This window comes from Aethina tumida, chromosome 2, assembly GCF_024364675.1.
Source record: "Aethina tumida isolate Nest 87 chromosome 2, icAetTumi1.1, whole genome shotgun sequence".
NCBI lineage: Eukaryota > Metazoa > Arthropoda > Insecta > Coleoptera > Nitidulidae > Aethina > Aethina tumida.
The window spans coordinates 29,606,137-29,630,375 of NC_065436.1; the positions used below are offsets into that span (position 1 = coordinate 29,606,137).

Sequence of the window (24,239 nt, forward strand, 5' to 3'; positions counted from 1 at the left end):
AAATAACAAATCATATATTTAAGCTCGAGGTACTGGCCATGTTAAAAATAATTCTCTTTAATTACAGTTTATTACTCCTTGGTTTACCACCCGATGAATTGTTAATACACTGTTCGGGTAAAGGTTTTAATGTTACAGTGCAACACAATAAATAAATTTTAATTATACGCCAGATTTGAGTCGTACCAAACTGCCGGGGTAATTAAAACGATCTTTTTCTCTCTTTTGACAACTCTGAAATCTGCCTTTATCCGAGCGATGTGCCAGTCTCTTAATTGCTACGTGTTAACATCTATAAAACAACTGGGAAACGATATATCTTAATTATTATAATGATCGGGTCATTGCATCCATACATTTTTTTAATTGCGTGGCCTTGAACGACAATTACATTCAGCCAAGTCATGAAAAAATCAGATAAATCACTCGACGAATAAACTCCGCGATTCAAGTTTTTCTTAATAGATCGGTTACCTCCAATGATTTATATTACCTTCAAAGTCCTGAAATTATGGAAGTTCCTCAAATACTATGGATGCCTTAAATTTTATTTTACACCGACCATAACGTTCAAAAATGATTATTTCGTACAAACTACCCGCAGAACGGCTAAATTTAATTTAATAAAGCACTCCGAAATGGGCATGATTAAATTGTTATTTTCAAGATAAAAATCAGTATAAATTGTGGAACGTGATAAATACGTAATAAAACATGAGATGACCATAAACCCAATATAAAAATGGCCGGCTTCTCGGTACCCATTAAACCGTAAAGTTCCATTCAATTCGCCTTTTTGAATCGATTAAATTCCACACAAAATGTGGGCCACATAATCGCTTCAAAACTTTAATTATTCATTATACCGGACCGAAGTTTGTGTGCGCGAGTAAAAAACACCCCGGGTAAATAAAGCAAACCTTAATGGGGCCAATTTCTTGATGGGCAATTACGTTGCCAACGTAAACAATATATAATTAGAAGAAGGAACAGTTGTGTTACATCAGCCGGTCACCAAGAACACATCTTATTAAAAATTAATCAGGTCCGCTTCACAATTAAGCTTTCCGATGGTAAAAAGCAGGGGAAATGTGCGGTTGGACGCGTAATAATGGTGTACTCTTTCGGGGAATTGTTTTTTCCATGTTTCTTTATTGAAACATATTTTTTTTTTTTTGTAAATCATAAAGTTGCTCTTGTTGATTTTGGTCATATTTATAACTTCAATTTGATAAATAGATATACATTTACTTCTCCTTATAAAAAATAGGCAGTGTTAAAGTTTTTAAACGTTTAATTATGTTATTAGAAATTTTTATACAAATTATCTATCATGATTATTGATTCTCCTGCTATTTTGTTATTTTTATTATTGGAAGATTTTTATAGACAATTTTAAATGAGATATTCGAGCTTTAATATATTAAACTCAGAAGTATATTTTGGTAGTTAAATCTCTCAATTGTATTTGATGTTTCTGATTTTAAAAGCACTGTTCGAGACATAATGAATTAAAAGTTCCCAATTTAGGATTCAGCGGACTGTTTTTTAATTGTAACACATTTTTTAGTAATCATAAAGTTGTTCTTGTTACTTATAAGCTTTGTTTAATAAATAGAGACTGATGTTAATCAATTATAACATTTTATTAAAATATTAGATTTTTAGTTAGAGTTAAAGTTTTTGAACGTATAATTATTATATTATAGAAATTATGTTTATTATAAATATTTTTTCATCTGTTAACCAGTTATTTCTATTTATTAGAAACAGATTTTTATATGTATTTCTAAATATGATATTCGAAGGTTTCAGATATCAATCAATAGTATAGTTTGGTAATTAATACCCTTAAATGTACTTGATATTTTTGATTTTAATAACTCTATTTCACAAACAATTAATTAAATATTCTGAATTTAGGAATTATATGGCTAATTATCAGAACTGTAGGTAAATTTTAAAGCTTTAGAAATTACAAAAGTATTTTCCAATCACTAAATGATTTTTGATTGATTTTTAAATGCAAGTTCTGTAACTTTCAGATATACATTCAAGCTTTCAAATTAAAGTGTATTTTTTGGTAGATACTTTTGACTGTATTTAACTATTATTATTTTAATAGCTTTATTGACAAACAATAATTTAAAAGTATCTTTTTAATAATCACGATTAATGATTTTTTCCTAATATACATTATTATGTTTTGTAATTAAAAATATAATTAAATTTAATTGATATAAAACTTAATTTATTTTACTAAAGACAAATAAGGTCTTAAATTTAAATAAATTCAATTAATTTATTTTTCATTCTTTTTGGTAGTTTTCATTTTAAAAACTCTATTTTATGGGGAATTAAAAGTTCCCAATTTATTAACTCTAAGCTAATTTATCATATCTATAATTTATACCAATTTTATATTTATAAACTTTCAGCATGTAAGCTCAATATATTTTTTGTGAATAATCTTGATTATGGTTAACAATTTTAATACTAAATCTTTATTCTATAAATATAAAATTAAAAGTTTATTATTTAGATACAACCATTGATATTTCTAAATGTCATTCTTTAAGCTTTCAAGTAACATATACAAACAGTTTTAAAATATTTTTTCTTAATTGTTACTCTTGATTATCCTTGAGGATAAACTTAAAAGTTCAAAAGACAATTGCAGAATTAGAAGTTTTTAATTTAAGAATTGTCTGATTAATTGTCTTCTTTAACACAATTTCATTTCATCTCTACAGATTGTCCTGCTTATTAAAAAAGTTTCTCCTAAAGCTTCTGAACACTGGAAACAAATATATAAATAACTTTTGAGTCCAATCTAACCAATGAATGGGTTTTATTGATATTTTTGTTGACCATTTGAAATGTTATTCTCGAATCATTTACACATACAAATAAATAAGCACAGTCTAATGAACACATCTTTAAGCGTAACGTTTCGCAAAATAATATCGATCAGAACAAACAGTGATTGAGGTACGTCCCACCTCATTTCACTAATGATGCCCCGTCACTAATGAACCAAACACCTTACGTCAATAACACACTTTTAATCAGCAAAAATGTTTTTTCTTTTGATTCCCGCCAACTCCTATAATTTAATCTCGTCAAAGCATGTTACATTTTTAATGAGACAATCAGGAACATGGGTACATTATCAGCGCACCAACAAACAATGACCAAATGTTGTGATAAAGCGTTGTTCGTGGTAAAAAAGACCTCATAATTTAATAAGAGCTCTTTGACAGGCACACAAGCGAGCTGTCAGATTTGTTAAAGCCACTGCAAATAGCCGGTCAGCGAATACTTCTTGTGTGCGTATAAATATATGGATTCATCCACCACGTATCTCAGTCGGTGATTTTCTATTAGAACCTTTCAATATTGTAATATGTTTAGATTAAATTATAAGATACGAAATGATGTGCGTTAAGGCTGTCACTGATAAACCGAGTATTAAAATAATCTGTTTATTTAATGACGGAAGATGATTTTTATTATTTTGAACGTTAATTATGCCGTTTGACACTGCCTGGTTCAGTTTCATCGTTTTAATTGCGCCCGAGGTTAGGTGTTGCATGCAGTGTAATTGGACGTACCACCAAGACTACCATTAGATTGTCTTCTGCCTTTTTCTTATTTGGTTTCTTAGTAATGGATATTAGATCAAATTTATCTAAATATGTAAACTCTTTTTTTATTTGAAATCATTTGCCCCTTATTTAGTGTTTTGAATACAGTATATATAAAAAGTAAATTCGTATAATTTTCTTGTTCTACTTTCAGCAAGGCCAAGAAGAAACTGAATATGCTCGCAAGATCAACGATGAATTTGGCCAAGAAACCACTAACAAACGTACAGCACAATGGTGGTTCCAAACTGTTTTGTTGTCTCTTGCCGGTGTGATCCATTACAGCTTCCTAAATCATGGTGAAACAATTAAGGCGGTGAAGTAATGTTAACAAATTGACGAAAGGCATACGTAGTACAACTGATATTGCAGAAGTTGAAGGAACTGGGATATGAAAGTCTGCCCCATTCACCAGTTCACCGTTCGACAACTTCCTACACGAAAAATGCTTTAAAAATCACAATTATGCACAAAACGCCTCCAACGACTATATCGCTTCCAGAGCCCCGGAGTTCTATTTCACCGGAATAAATAAGATTTGTTTAAGCTTAATATTTTACATTTTATTTTTAGTCCCAATATCAACTGCAATTAACCGACACTCCTCGATTTTGCGAGAAATTAAGATTTTGAACCATCCTTGAGAGCAAATAATTGAGGACTCAAATACTTCCTGCACCAGAAGTTAGACACACGCAATCGGATGTCAGATGGTACCGATCCCGAAAACCCGTCGAATTTATTGCGTAAATAGCCAATTTGTGAAATTTGATATAAGCAATCCGTTCAGTTTTAATGGGGCAATAAATTTCAATATTTCTTGTTCCCCCGATAACAGGCCAAATAAATTTACGCTAATTTCGCCATTCGGCCTATCCACTTAATTTACTTATTTACTGTGATTTCAGCGGGTTTCTCAAATATTCGTATTATAATGTTGATTTTAGGTATTCCTTATCTGATCTCATATCGCATTAAGCTTGACTTTTATAGCATTGTACTTAGATTTTATAGATTTTACTTGAATAGTAAAACTCGTATAACACGAGTGCGTCCTTATGATTTTGTTCTTTCGGTAATCAAATTTTTGCTTTTATTACGTCGTAACACAACCAAAGTAATATTTAAATAATCAGTTTATCGAGATCAAAATTCTTATAAATTCTTTCATCTTCATGTCTCAGGTTTACCTCTTTATCCGGCTTGTATCATCATAATCATCAGGTCTTGTTCATGTTTTATTAATGTATTTCTTAGTTTAATTAACCGTTCCATTTCCCTAAGTAATTATGTAATTATGGCATTCAAAACCGACTGATAAATCTCGCTAACGCTTTACATACATTAGGAAAGCACAAAGTGTTAAATAGTTCTAATTGTTGCTCCAATTGTTATCTGGAATCTAGCATCCTGCAATTAACACCGAGCCTCGTAATAACACCACTTAGCAGATATTAAAAACTCTTCAATGCTAATGAAATTAACGCGGCATGAATATAATGAAATTAATTAACGCAGAAATTCAAAGAATCAAGATCTCGAGCCACGCCGAAATGTTTTAATGGATGTTGATTCTGCTCGGATTCTTTCCACAAGGTGGTTTGGTCGTAAAAAGTCGCTTTTGTGGGCCTCAAAAATGCTTTTTGGTTGGCACGTTGTCAAACCAATTACTCGAAAAATAGTCCTGTTCAACAATTTGTTATTTTTAGACATTTTGCAATAAAAACGATTCGACACTCGGATTTCATTGGTCCAATAAAATGCTCTGTGACTATTCAAGATTGTTGAATATTTTATTTTAATGTACTTTAAAATCCACTTTTGTTGCTTTTGTGGTTTTACATTTATTAATATGCAATATAAATTTTATTTTTAAGATTGTGTCTCTATTTTTATTTTGCCATCAAAATTTGTGCCACATTGTCTATAGTGTATTAGTTTACATTAAATTCAATAAACTGAAGGTTTAGGGTTTTAAATGTAATAATATTTTATTATTAGATAAAACAAAGACAGTTCGTTCATGTTGAAATAAAAACATATTTATGAATACATGTCTCCCTTGTATAATAAATTGTAAAAAAGCACGAGACAGCTTCATGCATGATATATCCTTTAATTAAATTTATCTCCGTATTTTCCCGGTGCTCGAGGAAAAAACAAAACTCATAACAATATCAATTTTCGGCCAAAATATTTCAATATTAAGATAACAGTCTCCCAAGAGTTTTATAGTTCACCTCAGGCGCACGAAGAGTGCGTTGCCAACATATATTTGATTTGGGCGAGTGGAGATTCTCTAATGGTAATATACTACCCTACTCGGGTATAGATACATATGTGCATAGCGGACCAGTTTAACGGTGTTCCTGACGTGGAACCGGGTCCAGATTTATGTGCAGTGGCGAGATGAGCGCTTGCCTCCCTTTCGCACGTACTGGGGGGACAATTAGAAATAATGAAGATTACGGCCGGGCCTTAACATGATCTACGGCTCTACTCCGTATCAGTTGATAATGCCTCGGAAAAGGACACTTTTAAAGGATAATCATGTTGAATTAAGGCACCCAGATTCGTCTTGGTTATATCTGCTATTTTTACTTCTTCCTTCGTTAATAGGGACCAAACAAACGCCCCAAATATTTTGGTACAATGGACCATAATGATTTAGTATTTATAAGAATGTGGAGGTGATTTAGTATTTTCAAATTTGTGTTGGTTTTAGAAGACTACATCCTTCTTGTACAATTGGATTTAATTTTTCAGATTCTGTATAATATTTTAGATAATTACTGAAAAAGTTTTTACTTCCACCTGTTTAGATATTCAGTCAATCTTGTTAGATTTTAGTACATTTTATTTTTAAATTCTAAATAGTTGCTATAAAAATTTCTACTTTTACCAATTTAGATTTCCAGTCAGTTAGTTTTCTTGTTAAATTTTAGACTTTAATTTTTCAGACTTTTTTATAACATTCTAGATAATTACTATAAAAGTTTGTAGTTCCATCAATTTTTTTAATCAAATAATTCTCATAATTTTAGATTTCAGACTTTTTCATTTTTCAGATTCCTTATAATATTTTAGATAAATACCAGTTTTGGTTGTCAAATATTTATATGTTTTTAAAAGCTTATTAAATTTTAAACTTTTCCACTGTTCACATGTTTTATAATATTCTACATAATTACTTATAAGTTTCTACTTCTATCAATTAAGATTTTCTTCATTCAATTAATTTTTAAAATCTTGTTAGAATTCAAACTCTTTCATTTCTCAAAAATTTTGTTTGATTTTAAACTTTTTTATTTTTACAAATTCTTTTACATTTTAAATAATTAATATAAAAGTTTCTACTTCTACTAATTTATGTTTTCATTCCATTAGTTTTTATATTCTTGTTAAATTTTAGATTTTTCGTTTTTCAGATTGTTTCTAATATTTTAGATAATTTATATAAAAGTTTCTACTTCTATTAATTTATGTTTTCAATTAATTAATTCTTTTTTTTTTTTGATTATAAACATTTTTCAGATTCTCTGTAATATTTTAGAAAATTGCTATAAAAGTTTGTACTTCTGTCAGTTTAGGTTCTCAATCAATTAGTTTTTAAAATCCTCATACATCTTAGACTTTTCATTTTTCAGATTCTTTATAATGATTACAAAAAATTCGATTAAAATTTCTAATTATATCAATTTTTAATTTATGTAATGTTAAGAAATAAGAAGTTAATTATCATGATTGCCTCATGATTTATATGAAGCTATTTAAAAACATTTTTTCTTAAAAATCTATATATCTATATAAATAAAAGTTAAAAGTTAATTATCATGATTGCCCCATGATTTATATGAAGCTATTTAAAAACATTTTTTCTTAAAAATCTATATATCTATATAAATTAAAATATAGAAATTTTAGTACTCACTCAACTTATTTGATTTTATAAATTTAATTTTTTTTGTATATTAAGCATAAAATTCTTAGAAAATTAAAAATTATTGATATATGTAGGTACATAACCATTTGAATGAAAAAAAAAAAAATAAATATAAATTTATAAAATTTGAAATAAATTTAATACAAAAAATTATTAATCAATATTAAAATTTTGCTAAAAAAAATAAAAATAACCAATAAAATGTTTAATTCATGAATATGAAATTTAAAAGAGTAAGTTTAAAAAATTAAAAATAAACAATTAAATTAAGAAAAAATAAAATTTTTAATTTAAATTTATATAATAAAATCAAGTTTAAAATATTAAAAATTATTTGAATTGAAATTAAAAAAAAAAAATATAATTAATATAAAATTTAAAATATCAAATTTAAAAAGTAAACAATTAAATTTGAAAAAAATTAAATTGTTTTTGTTTGTTAAATATTTTCTTATATTTTTCATCAGTTCATCATTTTTTAATCTCTCTAAACAATTATTCCTAAAATGATATTAGAAGTTTTCAATTGACTAAATTCAGCTACATCACATAATTAATACCTCATATATTATTAGAATTGTAATTTTATTTCATAATATTCGCATAAAATTGTATGAATTTATAAAAGTATTTTTAAGAGTCAGGAGTAAAATGAACTAGGGTTGATAATAAGTCAAATTTAGAAGGGTTTTTAAAATGCAAATTGTTTAATATCAAATATTAATCAGTCGAGTTCAAGTTTTCCTGCTAAATTACTGAAATCTCGACACTCCTCGTCGATAATTACATAAACGACTCGCCGACTAAAAACACGAGACAAAATTAATTCAGCCGTTATTAATTCATTTATACAATTACACTCCCTTCAAGAATTTCTAACTTTTTATGTAAATTACATTTTGATTACAAATCTTTATTATACGTCTACTAAATACGATATTATAATTAAGGTTATTGTTTCACTTCTGAAATTACCTATTGGAAATGTTTTATTCCATTCTTTCATTCGACCCGTCGGACCATAATTAAGGACAATGTCGGAAATTATAACTTATCCTTGCAATAATTGAAGTAATTTTAACAAAGTTTATTAAGCTATCATTATCTGTGATTTACGAAATTTGATTTAATAGAGCATTTTTTCGTTTATAATTCCGTTAATTGTTTTAAGAACGCATCGCGTCAGACGTGACGTACCGTACGGGTCAACCCGCAGTAAATTATACCTCCACAATCCGACCGGGCATCCATAACAATTCGTACGTGTATCGTTCAAAAATCGCTTTCCACAATCGTTAATTTAACTAAACGCATCATTAAAATAATTTCCACCAATAAATTTCCATTAGTTGTCACATTCCAGTCCGTCTCTCCATCGAGCTTTGTTAAAGGTGGTGGGCAGAGTGCACACCTTTATTTCGCTAAATCGCGATTCGCAGTTTGTTGCATTCCGCGTCCACGTGTGCTCGTGACAGTCGACGAAACGTCATTAGCCAAATTGAAAGCTGCATCTTAGAGAGACAGTCGACCAACCGGGCGGTCGGGCACGACTGCGGATCGAAATGGGGACGGAGCAGCTGAACGACTGCCGTGTTTGAATAGCACTCCAGTATGTAGATATAAGGAAAAAGCTAGTTTTCAGTTTAAATGGGTTCGAATCGATAAAAGAAGAACGACTGAATTGGAATATTTTCTACATCTTATTATTGGTGGGCTTAATCATTCCTCGTTTTGTTGTCCGTAAGAACGTTCCATTAGATGGAATCGTAAGAGTCGAACAGATCGATAATTTTTATCATTATTATTGCTGCTGCAATGCTTCAATAACAATTTCGTTAGTTTATCCCACTTCACGTTCTAATGATGATCAACAATTTGGTGTATGAAAATGATCAAATTAAGCCATCAATCTCTGTAATGGGTCAATAAGGAAATCGACGTGGAAACTTTCCTATTTACCCCGTCAGGAAATTTAATGCATTAAGATATTCATAGTGCAAACAAAAATTTAATTAAAGTAAAAACAGCGGCCACTAAATATTTTTATCGTGGCTTTTGATTTGCAAGGTAAACAAAACAGCTCGAGCTTTAATATACTAATGGAAAAGGCTGTCTGTTTATCAGTTGCCAGTTCATGCACGACGACGCAGGATCAACCCATTTATGGATCTTTAATTACGTAAAAATGCAGATGGATCAGGCATCAAAGCCCTTTTAATTGCACTTTCAGTTGCCAATCAGAAAAATGGAACAACGACACGTTTGTGATGGACACATCGTTGGTTAACTGTGAACATTATTAACCTGGCAAAAATTGATTTTGTAATTTAATACATGTGCTATGTAATTTACGTTATTACATAAAATTAGTAATAATTCGTTGCATTAATTAAACACCTGCTTGAGTGATAGACAACGCAATTTAAAATATTTAATTACACATAGTTTACGATTTGTATAGGCACAAATGTAATAAACGTACTGGTACCCACACGTGAACACTATGGAAATTAACTCATTAAGAATTGCAGGTTCAAACGTACATTTTTATACAAGATGTTTCTAAAATAGGTAATCAATATTTAGGAGCAATTAAAATACATTCAAAATTTTTCTCTAAAGGTTCTGCTGCAGAAAATGCAGCCCTTCAAATTTAAATTTTGCTTACTTTTTACTTCACTAATATTTGGTCCAAACACATCTTGTGTTCATATTCAAAATCTGGCTTCAAATTTCATGTAGTTTCAGTTCAAATTCTCCCATATTTCGAATAGAAGACGGTTCACATACTCTAAGTTATTCGGACGGTTAGGATGGTCCCTTAAACGTTTCCCAAAAAGGTCTCAGATAAGTTCTATTGGGTTAAGGTCTGGACTGCAAGCTGGTCAGGCCATAGTATTATTCCCAACATCAGCAAGATAATTTTAGATAAAAGGGGCATATTGTAAGACATGTTCTTCTAGAATGTCCAAAATGTAACGATCAGCATTAAGGTTCCCATTATTTATCAACACCAAGTTGGTATGTGTTGTTAAAGAAATGCCTCCCCACACCATAATTGAGCCGCCACCAAATGAGGTGGTATTTACGAAGTTACATTGAGCATATCTTTCATTTGGTCGTCGAAACACACGAAAGTCTTTATCGCTTCAATTTCTTGGAACAGTTCATAATGAAATATTAGTATAAATTCTGGGGAGTTCTTCTCTTCTCCACTATCTTCCCTATTTTCCCTATATACACTATCTTTTTTTTCTACGCCACTGAATATTTTTTAAAACTATTAAGCTTTGTATATTTTTTGCACAATTTAGTGGAAAAAAGGTCCTCTTGGTTAAATTTGATTAACATGACCGTTTTTGAGATATTTCAGTTTTAATTTTGAATTCAATTTGAATTGTCAACCAATTACATTGAAGATTATTCTATCCTCAAAATATTCTTCACTGTCGATGTCATACTGTCGAACTAATTAATTAAAGTTCAGTATCTTTGCATGTATAATACTCTACAGCAGCAATACCGTCATACAGCTGATTAAAATCAATAATATTAAAGGCATATATTGAATATTTTTGAGAATTTTTCATACATCAAATATACTTTAAACTGAATGTCTTCACTTGTTTCCTGCAAATGTTCACTTTCATCATCTTCCTTCCTTCCATATTCGAGCAAAAAGACCAGTTTGAAGAATTATTCTTAAAGTTCAACTTACCGAAGGTAATGCCTAATTGAGGTTCGAGTGTATTTTAACAATTAATTTATCAATCCATATATTGCGAAAATTATAAGAAATTATGAATGAAATATTAACAGTATATCTACTTTTTCTAAAATTTAATGATTTAAATTCATTGGAGTATGTCGAAAAAATTGACATTAATGTAGGTAAAGAAGGAACTTAACTTTGCAAACCTATATCAACCTTTCGCAGATACATAACAGAAATAATAATACAAATATTATTTATATGCAAATAGGCAAACTCAATCACAGCTGGGTTCATATAGTTGGATATCAGTAATGTAATTGTTCAGAAATTTAATCTAAAAACCCATTACTCTAAAGATACCATGCAGAAATTACCTATGGCAGAAGGACAAACATAATTTCAGCTCAAGAAAAAAAATTAAAAGCATTTATTAGCAAATGAATACGGTAGAAAAAGTGGGACATAAATCGCACCCAATAAAACACAAACACAAAAATCCATCAAAACCGTTCAATTTTCGTAATGCGTAAGCAATTGCCCGTTTATCGATACGACTGTATAAAACCCGCAGGATTGCCGTTAAAACCGGGTCCACTCAATTATTTAGTATCAAAATTAATTCTTTCTGCTCTGCGGAATAGAAAAATACTTAAGCATAAAGTTTATGTTTTCTTCGGGATGATGATTCTGTATTTATTCGGTTTTTATGAGTCTAGACGTGTAATTTGGACTAAGTGTTTTAATGTCGGCTCGACTCCTTCGTACTTTAAATTAATTTAAATCAGCTTTGGAAAAATTACGTGAATCGGACGTTTATTTAGGGTGACTGTTCTGAATACGCTTTAAAATATGTCACACTTAATTTATATCATTAAGCTACTCTTGTTTGCTCGTTTACTCGGCTTATGGATGTGTTATTTTTTTGATTTATGATTGTGATTATTACCTTATTGGTTTAAATACATGGTGATTCTAAAATTTGGGAGCAGTTGGAAGACGTTCAATAATGAAGAAAATCTAAATCAATTTTTAAGTCAATGTAATAGAAGAAATGTTATACATTTTGAAAATATTACAGACTTCCCCTCATCAAACGAAATTATTAGATTATTATAAACATTCACACTATTGCTCATATGTAGAGCAACAAATTAACAAACAGTCATTTTATTAAATGAACAAGCAAGGTTCATAAGTAAAGCAACCAAATCGTATATTCAGTAGAGTTAATTTTATAAATTATTTCTGTTTCCGCGTCAATTTATCGATACAAATTAAACAATAAATTGTAGAAAAGTTATAGAATGGTGAAAAGCAGATCAAGAGAATATGTAAACTGGAAAAATGAGCAATAGAAAACAATTTTGTTTTCCTATAAAAGTCAGTTTCAATTATTCAAATCATATGGCATTTCATGGATGAGAAGACCAATTAATGAAAGGTGTAATATCAAGTCCACTAAACCTACTGCCAAGCATGGTGGAGGAGGCGTTATAGTTTGGGGATGTTCTTCTGGGTTAGGTCCCACTGGTTAAGGTAGACGAGATAATGGATCGTTTCGTCTATTGAGAGATTGTAGAGAATCATATGCTTCTATTTGCCGAAGATAACATGAGTTTAGGTGGTCTTTCTAGCACTATATCGATCTCAAACACACACAAGTTGGTTAAAGAATGGTTCGCTTCTCAAGGAGTATGTGTAATGTCTTGGCCAGCACAGACCTTAATCCAACTGAAAACCGATAATGATATAACCGATAAGATAAAATTGACCGAAAAATCCATACAATTAACTCTACGAAAAAGTTCAAAATCAGTGGAAAGAAATATCGATTGAATATCGAATATATTGAAAAGCTACTGAAATCAATGAAAAAAAAGGTGTTATTGATAATAATTGATATGCTACTATAAAAGATACTATATAAAAGAAGGATAAATGTACGCAAGGTTGTTTTATTTTATAGTTGCTCTACTTTTGACACTGGAATTTTTTTCAAATACTTATATACTTAACCAAACCCGCTAATTAACAATTATATTGCCGTATTGTTGTTATCAAACTAAATAATATGGATATTTAAACGTACACTTTTATCAAGTCAAATAAAAATTTCTAAAGTTGCTCTACATATGAATGATAGTGTGTTTATATGTTGTAGAAATAATTATTTAAATGAATTCATCCTCATTTTGTAATTTATTTAATAATTCCAAGTCTTGATAAACTGAGTAGGTTTTTAGTTAAATATTTGCAAATGTTTAAAAAATAAAAAATGTTAGTAACACATTAACAACAACACTCTGTTGATGAGATAACCAAAATATATAACGTTTTAACACTTTTACATGAGGTGATTTTGAAAAACGATTTAGAAGATAGGTATAGATTGAAATTCCTTTGGTTTCTATCAGCGAACATTTGTGGGAAACAAAAGAAGATATTCAGTTTCAAGTATTATGTATTGTTTGAAAATTTTCAAAAATACAATATATATAATATATAATGATTTTCATCAGTTGTAACTCTGTAAATATAACTATGATTATGACACTGTAGAGACATATTGAAGGATATTCAATAACACCTTTTGATAAGTTTCATTTACCTCGTGACAAATCATAGTTCCAAACTCCACTTCCAAATTTCAGTTAAAATTGAAACCGTTTTGTTAAAGTTAAATGTTTAAATGCAAAATTCAAGATTACACAAAATTCAGGACAAAACAAGAAAGCTTTACCAACTTTCCAGAGTCTAAAATTGTCACATTTTACATCGAAACAGATGTTTGCACAAACCACAGACACGCCGCAGGATTGAATAGCTAAATTAAAAAAAATATATATGAACAATTTCGTTAAAATGTCGAAGTACTCGACCATTAAAATTCATGCACAAATATTATCGATCATGGAAAATTAGTTACGGTTAAATACGAGAGCCATATTGTAATGGAATAAATAAGCATGGATCGTGATGGTCGGAGTAGGCACGTTTTTAATTTGATCCCCCAGTCGTTGTCATTTCACTTTCTTACGTACAACGCCACACATTTTCCGTTAATTTACTGCAATCTGTGGCCGTGGCCTCCGCTGATTTATCTCTATCAGGATTTATGTACACAGAGAACTGTAATGCTGGATCTCCGGAACGTGTAATTTGAAAAAGATAGCAAACAATAATAGGAGATAAAATATAGCGCGCCGCGTCGCTGATTATGTGATGCGAAAATAGAATTATTGCCCCGGCCGAGCTGGACTTTTATCTAATTACGGACGGCAAATACACCACGTAATAAAGGGTTCAATCAGTACCTAACAAGCCCGGCCAGTTGTGTATTTAGCACAATGCCTTCAGATTAAATAATATTCGGCGAGAAATTCGTTTTTCGGGGGGGCAACGTGAAATTCCTGCAGGCCTGCCGCGGGTACAGTGAGACAGGCCGAGAATTGAACGTGTACCAGATGAGGAGAAGCGGACGCGGCGTGTATGCATGCATTCCAATAAGATTGTCTGATTGAGTCTCTCAAGATGGCGCTGAGTGCAATGAATAAAACATCAAGAGCTCGTGGGGAAATATTGAAAATTGAAAAGAGTCTCGGTGGAACGGCGATAGACTCAATCGATGTCGTTATGTAAAGATCCCCGTATATACTGAATACGATGCCGCGGTGGCGAGTCGCATTCCTGCTACGGAGCCATCACTGTCATTTTGGTCCTGCCATCAAGCATCGACGGTGGGACGCTGGTCCTGCGGTGTGTGTGTGTCTGCTCTTGATAAAAACAACATCTGTTTCAGATCGTGCATTTAAAGCCGGCGTCATCTACTCAAATGCGTCCGATATCACCAATATCCCGAATACGTATTGCGGACTGGATTGTCTCGAAACTGCACACGATTTCCCGAAGCTGTTTTGAATTTTTCACGGTCCTGAACACTTTGTTCCAAAGCAAATGACATTTTAAACGTAAAAGGGACAAAGCCATACAAAGTGGATGTCTTAAATCTATGACAAACACACCTTTATACATATATTTATGAGAATACCAATTTCAGTGCTTCATATTAAAAGATCGGGATCAGTAATTTTAATACGGGAAGGCTTCGAAGCTGCTGAAGCTCCTATATTAGTGTTATTTTGGTCCTGCTATCAGGCGTCGATGGGACGTAACTTCTGCAGCGTCTGTTATTGATAAAAACGACGTCCGCTTTAGGTTCCGTATTTAAGACGTCATCTACTCAAATACTTTCAACGTTACAAATACTTACGTATTGTGGACTTATTTATCTTTAAACTGAACAATAGAAATTTGTAAATCTATGAATTTTATTATTGTTATGGTCAAAGGAAAACTGTTTACAGGCATTTTATCTTTATACTCTCCTATGATTTTTTACACACATACATTTTTTTATGGAAGCATTTTGAAAAATTTTCAGAATTGCACCGACATTTTTGAGTATAACTGGAGTTTTAATTGATCGATTTCGCTAAACAAGCATTCAAATTAAATTAAAATTAACATTTTATAACATTTATTTATATAGTTTTGAAATTGGTCCACTAATTCAGAAGTTGAAAATTCACATATCTTGCTGGAAGTAATAGAAATCACTAATTTAAGGACACTTTGATTTTTTCTATGTGAAGATTATCCTTCTAGGAAAAAAAGGTACTGAAAAAGAATATAGAATGACAAATTATGAAGTTATGACTGTCATGATGGGAGATTACATTTGATTACTCCTACGAGAGTCAGGGAACAATAATTGATAAAAAAAGAAGCCAGAATTTTTTATAACACAATTTTATCATACCAAAGGTAGATTAAACTTCAATTGTTTCAATAAAAGGGATTTTCACTAACTTATTTTTTTCGTAAAAGTGCCATATTTTCGTAAAAAATCAAAATAGATTTAGTTTTGTGATTTCTATTATTTCTAGCATCATATGTGAGTTTTCAGCATTGATTATTGTCCCAAAAAAAACGACTATCAAATTTTTAAAATTACTAACCTGTGAACTGATGAACAAACTGTATAGATAAAAATTGTAGATTGTGCTTTTATCTTTAATGTTATCGTTAAATCTCGTGTTATGCTCAAAAATCTCGAAGCAACTCAGGGGAAAAAAAAAACAAAAAATCAAAAATTTCTTCTCCGAAAATGTATAGGAAAAACGTATTGGAATAAAAAAAACAAATCTCTTTTCTAATTTGAAAATTAGTTTAAATAAGTTTTCAATTAGAATGTTTACCCACAAATATTTCATTTTCTAATTAAATTAACATGTGTTCCGATTGACATTAACAAATAAAATGAATGTGGTGTTCTTTGCCATTTAAAAGATTTGGAAATAGGGGTGAGAATGTCATTCACATATTATGAAAACAGATTTAAAAAATGGTCGTCCAATTCCATTATTGATCCATAAAGAGAATTGGTCCGGATAAAACATTGTTCACAAACTCTTCTACATTTCTCATCCGAAAGGGGATAGAAGTTTAATCAAAAACTGTAAATAGCCGATTTTAACGCTGCGCACCCCATTTATCGTAAATTTTAATAATAATAAATCTCGAGTACATTTTTCCTGTTTAGATCTCGACTCCACATATGTGTATTTTCTATAATCGAACCCCAAATACATATATACGTTAGGTGAGGATCAAATTTCCAGTCGTTCGGCTGAACCGAGCGTAGGTTGCGACGCCCGTGCCCGGAAAAACGGATCGTCCGATTGTATTAGGTTAAAAATCCTCCTGATGAAAAATAAACACGGCTTTCGTTTTTCCTAGCAAAGCAGATTTGGCGTAGACTTCAAATAGCCTTTTAAGAATTAGGGAGCGTCTTTAGATCGGTAATTGCTTTAATTATTTAGGGAATTTGAGAATTATGCCGGCGCACATGGTGCGGGGATGTACTTTAAAAATTACATTAAAATTTTATGTGCCCCTCAAGCCAATCAATATGGGGACGTCAGCAACAACGATGCGTACTTTCAAGGGGACGGAAGAGTTCATATCGTGTTTCACTGAATTCATAATTTCTTCTTAGTAACAACGTAAAGTTTTAAACAACTTTTGTACAGATACGCGTGTCATTACAAACAAAGGAAATGCTAATCCTTTGTCCTTTCTTTTTTTAAGAAAACACCATTGTAATACATTTCTTTATGATCCTCATTTCTCATTTAATTGGATGTTGGTGTAATTTAACTTGTTTTTTAAGCATAAATGGCCTGGTCCATTGTGCATTTCCTAAAGTAATTACAACCTACGTGTTATTAATTGGCACTAATTACATGAACGTGCGTTTTATTCTTTGGCCTGTGTCTATTAAACTAATTTTCGTTTTGGTGTTACAGTATTTTGACAAATAGAAAATTATATGGACAGACTATGAACTTCTGTATTCTACACTCCTGGCAAGGTTGGAAGATGATTGACGCATCGTATTATTAAAGCGTAAATAAAGGAAGGTCGACTCCGTTTTGTTGTGATCATCAAAATGATTTCACTTACGTTTTCCTTGCAGCCAAAATTTGTAAACATAGAGTTGAATGAATCTAAAATATGTGTTTAGACTTCAAAGTTCAAAGTTCTGTATGTGTCATTAAAAATTGATAAAAATGGATGCTATGTACACTCGATTTCAAAAGTTTTGCTGTAATTGCTATTATTAGACTATCTTTGCATCTATAAGCAACCCTAAAGTATTTTAATATTTACCAAATAGAAAATAATTAGGTTAAAAAGAAGTAGTGCTAGAAAACCTTCATTATCAACAAACTCCTTATCAAAAATGACCACCTTTACTTTGTAGTAATGCATTTACACGTTTGTGTATGCCTCATATTAGAATATCAATAAATTTTTGAGGGATATTATTCTATTCAGTTGCAACCTGTATGATGACTCCACTCCTAAGGCTGCTAACCTATTTAACTTCTTTTTCTCGTAACCATTTTGACTATGTTCCAGTATTGGCTAGAATTTATCACCCTTTAATGTCTGCTTCGTAGTCTAGTTTCTACGTCCTCTTAACCGTTTGATGAATGCAACTTTACCTGTGTAACTAACTTTTCTCACGAAGAAAATTTTAAAATTATTATAAGAATGTACAGTTACAGTACAAATTATGTTTGAATCAAATTTAAACAAATAAATTCATCATTTACAGGGTGGTGCAACTTTTGACCAAATTTATTTTTATTATGATAAATATATGTTTAACACTGCATCTCTGATTATCTTTATATTCAGAATCATTTCTGATGTGATACCTGATTAAATCATTGGCAAATTGCGAGTACTAGGAAGTTTTTTGACGAACTCAAAAAAACGGATAAGCACGATAACAACGTATAAGAAAACACCATCTCGATCCCATTAGAATACCACGAATGTAGATCTAAATGTTGGCACGATAATCACGTCCAACAAACTGGCGCATCTCCGCCACATCAATAAGACATGGCCTGTAATTATGTCCTGGATATATCTGTATCGTTTCTGATTTGATTGCGCGTTTATAAGAAATGCAATTATTCAAATCGATTTGATAGCTTTGTGGTTTGGAGTGCACAAAGCCATAATTCCCCGCAACAATTAAGTTATTAGTCAATGGATCCGTGGCTCAACGGTAAAATAGTCAAACTTATGATGATTCATCTCGTCGTTTTTTTACCGTTTACTAAAATATGCATGTTATTATTAATAAATTACGAATTCTTTGCATGTTTGATTGCAACGTTCCTGGGCAATTACTTTTAAAGACTGCTTCTTTAGGCATTATTAAATTTATTTTAATTCCTATTTATATTCGTTAAACTCAAACATCTGCGCAAAATTATCTCATTGCTTTGTAATTACGTATATTTATTCCAGCTTTTTCTTTAAATACAAATTGATTGATTATAATTTAAAATTCAAGTATAGGACGGGACCCAAAAAGTTGTTAAAACGAATACTTAAGTTCAAATTGAAGAGTATCATTTAGACCCCAACTCCAATATAAAATATTCATAATTCGCATGAAAGTATCTCGTGATAATTTAATAACCTGTATAAGTTTCAGCGGTTCTTACTAATTGATAGCTTCACTTATTGAATATTAATGCATCAAATTAAAGAATGCTTCTCACAAAAAAATGTGTATCTTCCCCCAGAATCATTAACATACGAAATTAGTGATTTGGCTGGTATTTTATTATTCTGAAAAGGGGTTCGTAATTAAATTAATTATTTATCAAAATGCCGACGTTCGATTCGGCCAGACAATTTTAATGAGCACAATTAAATGGTAATAAATTATTGCAACCATATATGAATACTAAAATTTTTGAATGGGATTTAATATTCTATTGGAATGTGATTTTAAAAATATTAAATTTGATCATTTTTACTTACCTTTAAAGTTGTTGGAGGTAAAGTGGATGAAAATTTGTGAATAAAACTCAAAAATATGATAAACTATGTAGTTTATTTGACTTTCATATACACTCACAAAATGAGAGCGGCTAAAGCCGTAGGATACAAACATTTACCTAGTAATTATTATTATTAATATTCATCTCAGTTTCATATTTTTTCAAAAAAAAAAAAAACATTCATGATTGATTTTTTCGTGTATATAAAACAAATAAAACATTCCCTTCAGTACATAAGAAAATTAAATTAGTTTTGAGAACACTGTTTTGTAGTAAAATTAAAAAACAAAATTTTTGCATAACAATACATAACGATTGAGATATCTCCTCTTTCATTTTTTTTAGTCTATAGCGGCGTTATAGCGAAAAAACAGCAAAGCGCTCACTCTCTCTCAAACATACACAGTCTGTTTTAAAAATAAATCTTAAATAAAATATGTACATCACAAAAAATAAATTAATTATCAAATTAATCAGAGTTATGTAAAACTTAACCTAAAATCACTGTTTGTCAAGTCTTACGGGAAAAAACATATAAACATTTCGTAAAGTAAATGCTAAAAAATAATTTATACATGGAGTCAACACTTAGATACTAAGTTCGTCTGACCTGTTCATATTTACAAAGATGCAATATCAAAATATGTTCCTTTCTCTATACTGGCTACAAATTCGTCGGCTTTAAACTATATCAACAAAATAACATGGGCCGACTGGGATAAACTAAAAATAAATCGCGAGATGTCTGCACGCAGAACTCAAAACATAACAAAATGGGTTCCAAAAAAAATTTTTTGGCACCGAACAACAATAAAAATATATGTACAAAACACGTGCATATTGGGTAAGGACCAGTAAAACAAATTCAAAATTCCAAAATAAAAAATAAAACGCTTGTTCTTTTAATCAAAATCAAAATGTCACTAATAATAAGGTTTAAATAATCGGTGATTGGGTTCCTGTTCGGGTTAATTTATCAAGGACGTTGGTCCTTGGGCATTGCACACAAGTTTCGTCAACAAAAAAACCCAGTCACAATGTTATTTAAAGCGGGACAACTAAACAAAGTGGTAAAATAAAGCGGGGAACATGCCAAGCGAGGATGGAGAAGGGGAAGAAAGTGTTATTAAGAGAGCATCTTTGTAAATACAGTAAGCCAAAGGTTGCCGCCACTCCGGAACTCGAATAGGAACTTTTCCAGTTTGATTTCGTAATTTTAATCGATAAAAAAATCGTTTAGTCAAATGCGTGAGCTGGTTCCAAAGCGGCGGCAATGTATGAGTGAGAGAAATGCCAAGAGTATTAGTATCAATTTTTATTGCAGGTAAATGAGTATTGTCTAATCGCCGGAAATTGCTCCTGATGGTCTAACACACCTTCGTTCAATAATTTTTGTTGTTTCGAGGTATATAAAAGTAAAACGAAATAGAAAACATACAAATTTCAACAGTATTGTATTATCCTGCTTCCCTCGATAAAATTGCGATATGAAATATATTAGGAACCACGTTTTGGACAATCGAATGTCCAGCAGTACTAGAAAACAAATATGTAATAAATACACACTGACTCTATACATAGCAATAATAATAAATATAATATGAATAGTAATAATAATCGTGTAATACGTCAGAGTGGGTAACCCACGTGTCACATTCACTTAGCAATGCTAGTTGCGAATCAGCGGGTGACAGGTCAAGTTCTCGGATTGGGGGGATGTAGTTGGGTCGGTGGAAGGGTTAGCTGCTAGTAGTTTGCTTGGGGGGTCTACAAACTTGGCCCGTCAGTCCGCTTCGCTCTATATCAACAATCACACTTAGTTCCAAAGAAACTCACTAAAATGCGAGGCAGGTCATACCGAGGTATTTCCCATTTTGAGTTATTTTGGATACGTAAACCTAGAATATATTTAAAATTTTAAATATATATCTACTACTATATATACGTACAATGCCGGTGAAAACCAACTTTTATTTTTTAAAACATAACTATATTATTACTTAAACACCGTATCGATTATTATTAATTAGTAGGAACCAATTTGACTGCTGGCACAAGGGCTTCATTTTCATTTTTTTTTTTTTTCAAGTGGTGATTCATGTTTCTTGTTTTAATTTTTGTTTTGCACAAAATGGGTTTAGATAGGATTCGCCCGTGTTTAATTTTTCCTAAGTACCAGCTGATATATTCAGTTACATATACATATACATATGATAAATACAGCATTTGCCTTATCAACTTTAATAATTAGTGTATTAATAATAATAATAAAAGTATTTTTGTAATAATTTAATAATAATAATGAATAAAAAAGCGGGCGCGTCCGTTGCGAGTTGTTTGAGGAACTGTCGAACGCGACCCGATAGGAACTTGTTTTACTGGCTGCCCGCAGAAGAGGGCCCTGGAGCGCTCCTCCGATTCGTGGGTGCCGCATGCAGCTTATCTACATCTCGATAGGAACATTTTATGTCGCAGTTTTTTCTTGTTTAGTTTACTAGTTTTTACTTCTTTTTTTTTTTTTGATATACACAGAAATAGTAAAATTCCCGAGGAACTCCAGCCCCTGGCCGCGTCCTAAGCCGTGCCATTGTTCGAACGCGACCGGGGTGATCAACTCATGTTTTGTTTCATTTAAATTTTAGTAACTATACGTTGCAATAGGAATCATCGACCTACTCGACTATACAACATATACACAACTACACTGACACATCTACAATAAAGTAAACATAACGTAACATGATAAAAATATATGGTACAGCTGTAAAACGTTCTTCTTCAGTTAGTTTTCCAATTTTTTCAGTTGTAATTTGTATCGCTTGTCGCTCGTCATTTTCCATTAGGTATGCGGTGGTTTCGTTTTGTTTTTTTATTAAGGTGGTGCTTAGAGTTAGCCCGTGTTTTAGTGTCCGGCGCTGGTGAGAGGTTGCGCGACGTCGCCCGGACTCAGGAACCGACGTTTCGGCTCCGACGGCTGACAGAAACTGTTCGAGTTCGAGTCCACGGTGCCGGTCTCCTGAGCCGCCCGCGCCGCCAGCAACGTGATCTGATTGACCACGTCCTCCATCTCGTGGCTGAGGGGCGACTCGGGCGGCGCCGGCGTCGCGTCCCCAGCACCGCCCTGATGCTGTTTGCCGTCGCAGTGTTTCCTCACCTCCGCCACACTCTTAAATTTCTCACCCTGATTGCAGGTCTTGCACTCGTAGCCCGTCTGGACGATGCGGAACGCGCCCCTCGACTCCTGGTTCGGCCCGTAGCACTGACGCTGGTGCGTCAGCAGCGACGACTCGCCGGGGAAGGCCAGACGGCATTTCTTGCACACGAAACAGACTTCCAGGTCGGTCTCGCGGATCGACGCGTCGCACGGTTTCGGGAACGAGTCGGGCAGCTTCAGGGTGGTCACACCGGGCTCAGAGTTGCCTGCGGCCACCTGCTCGAGTACCGGAGCGGGCAGTGGCAGGAACGATGGCCCGGCACCGGTGTCTAGAAGAAGTCCTCCGGCCCCTCCTGCAACAAAAAGGCACCCTTTAATTCGTTTATTCCTCGGTTGGTCTACGAATGTTTTTTTTGTTGGCTTGATGACGCATTGTCTACAATAAACAATGAGACGGAGTTAATAATCGATAAATTTTGGCAGCGCCAGTTATCGACATTTACTAAAACAATAGGATTATTATACTACCGTGCATTTTTTGAATATATAGACCATTAACGAATGTATATGTTATTAGCAATCACTGACTCAACGTATTGTTTAATATAGATTATTTTAAGTCAACAAAAAATCAATAATAAACATTTATCTATCTTTAATAATTATTCATTTTTAAACAATTTTGTTCAGTGTTATCTTCTTGTTTAAAACCCACTCATACAGTATAGGACATGAAGAAAGTTACAACAATATTAGATTGCTTAAAACTACTTTTGTTTAATAAAAAACATGTTTTGTAGAAGAGTTCCAATTTAAAGATTTCTTAATTTTCAAGATAAACCTATTATAAGGAAAAATACCGAAAAAACACTGTTTATCTTAAAAAACAGTCATAAATGCATTTAAAAGTACTGTGAAACAAAATGATATTGCCAGAAGATTTATTATTCCAAGAAATGTAGTTTTTCATACAATTTGAAATCATAAAAAGGAGAAATGGTATTTAATTCGAAAAGTTCCAGAAAATAGAAAAACACATCAAGAAATGGGTAGGAAAATAATAATGCACCAATAAAGTCAATGAATCAGGAATTGGAAGAATAGAAGCAACAAATGTTTAGGACTTTTCTTTTTCCAAAATAAGCTTACCAAATTATTTAGTAAAGAACAATGATTCTAGATTACAATGTGAAACAAAATATGCACACAGGTGTTTATCCAAAATATGTTTTACCGGTTTTACGATTAATGATGAAGGAAGGAATATATATCATACTTTGGAATTGCTTCTATGGGGAAAAGAAGTTAAGGACAATTGACCGAAACAAAATCGATGTTTTGTCCTCTA

The 24,239-nt window shown here is 31.8% G+C and overlaps 1 protein-coding gene across 3 annotated transcripts in view; it reads right to left on the reverse strand.

The window, feature by feature from the left end:
• Positions 1–19,771: 19,771 nt before the first annotated feature.
• Positions 19,772–24,239, reverse strand: part of LOC109604926 (zinc finger homeobox protein 4) — a 67,112-nt gene continuing 62,644 nt past the window's right edge. For 2 of the 3 annotated variants that reach the window (XM_049963803.1, XM_049963802.1), the window contains one exon: positions 19,772–23,244. In XM_049963803.1, the coding sequence (XP_049819760.1) occupies positions 22,640–23,244 (605 nt within the window). In that variant the 3' untranslated portion in view covers positions 19,772–22,639. The remainder of the gene's footprint in view (positions 23,245–24,239) is intronic. The other variant, XM_049963804.1, reaches the window with a different exon arrangement.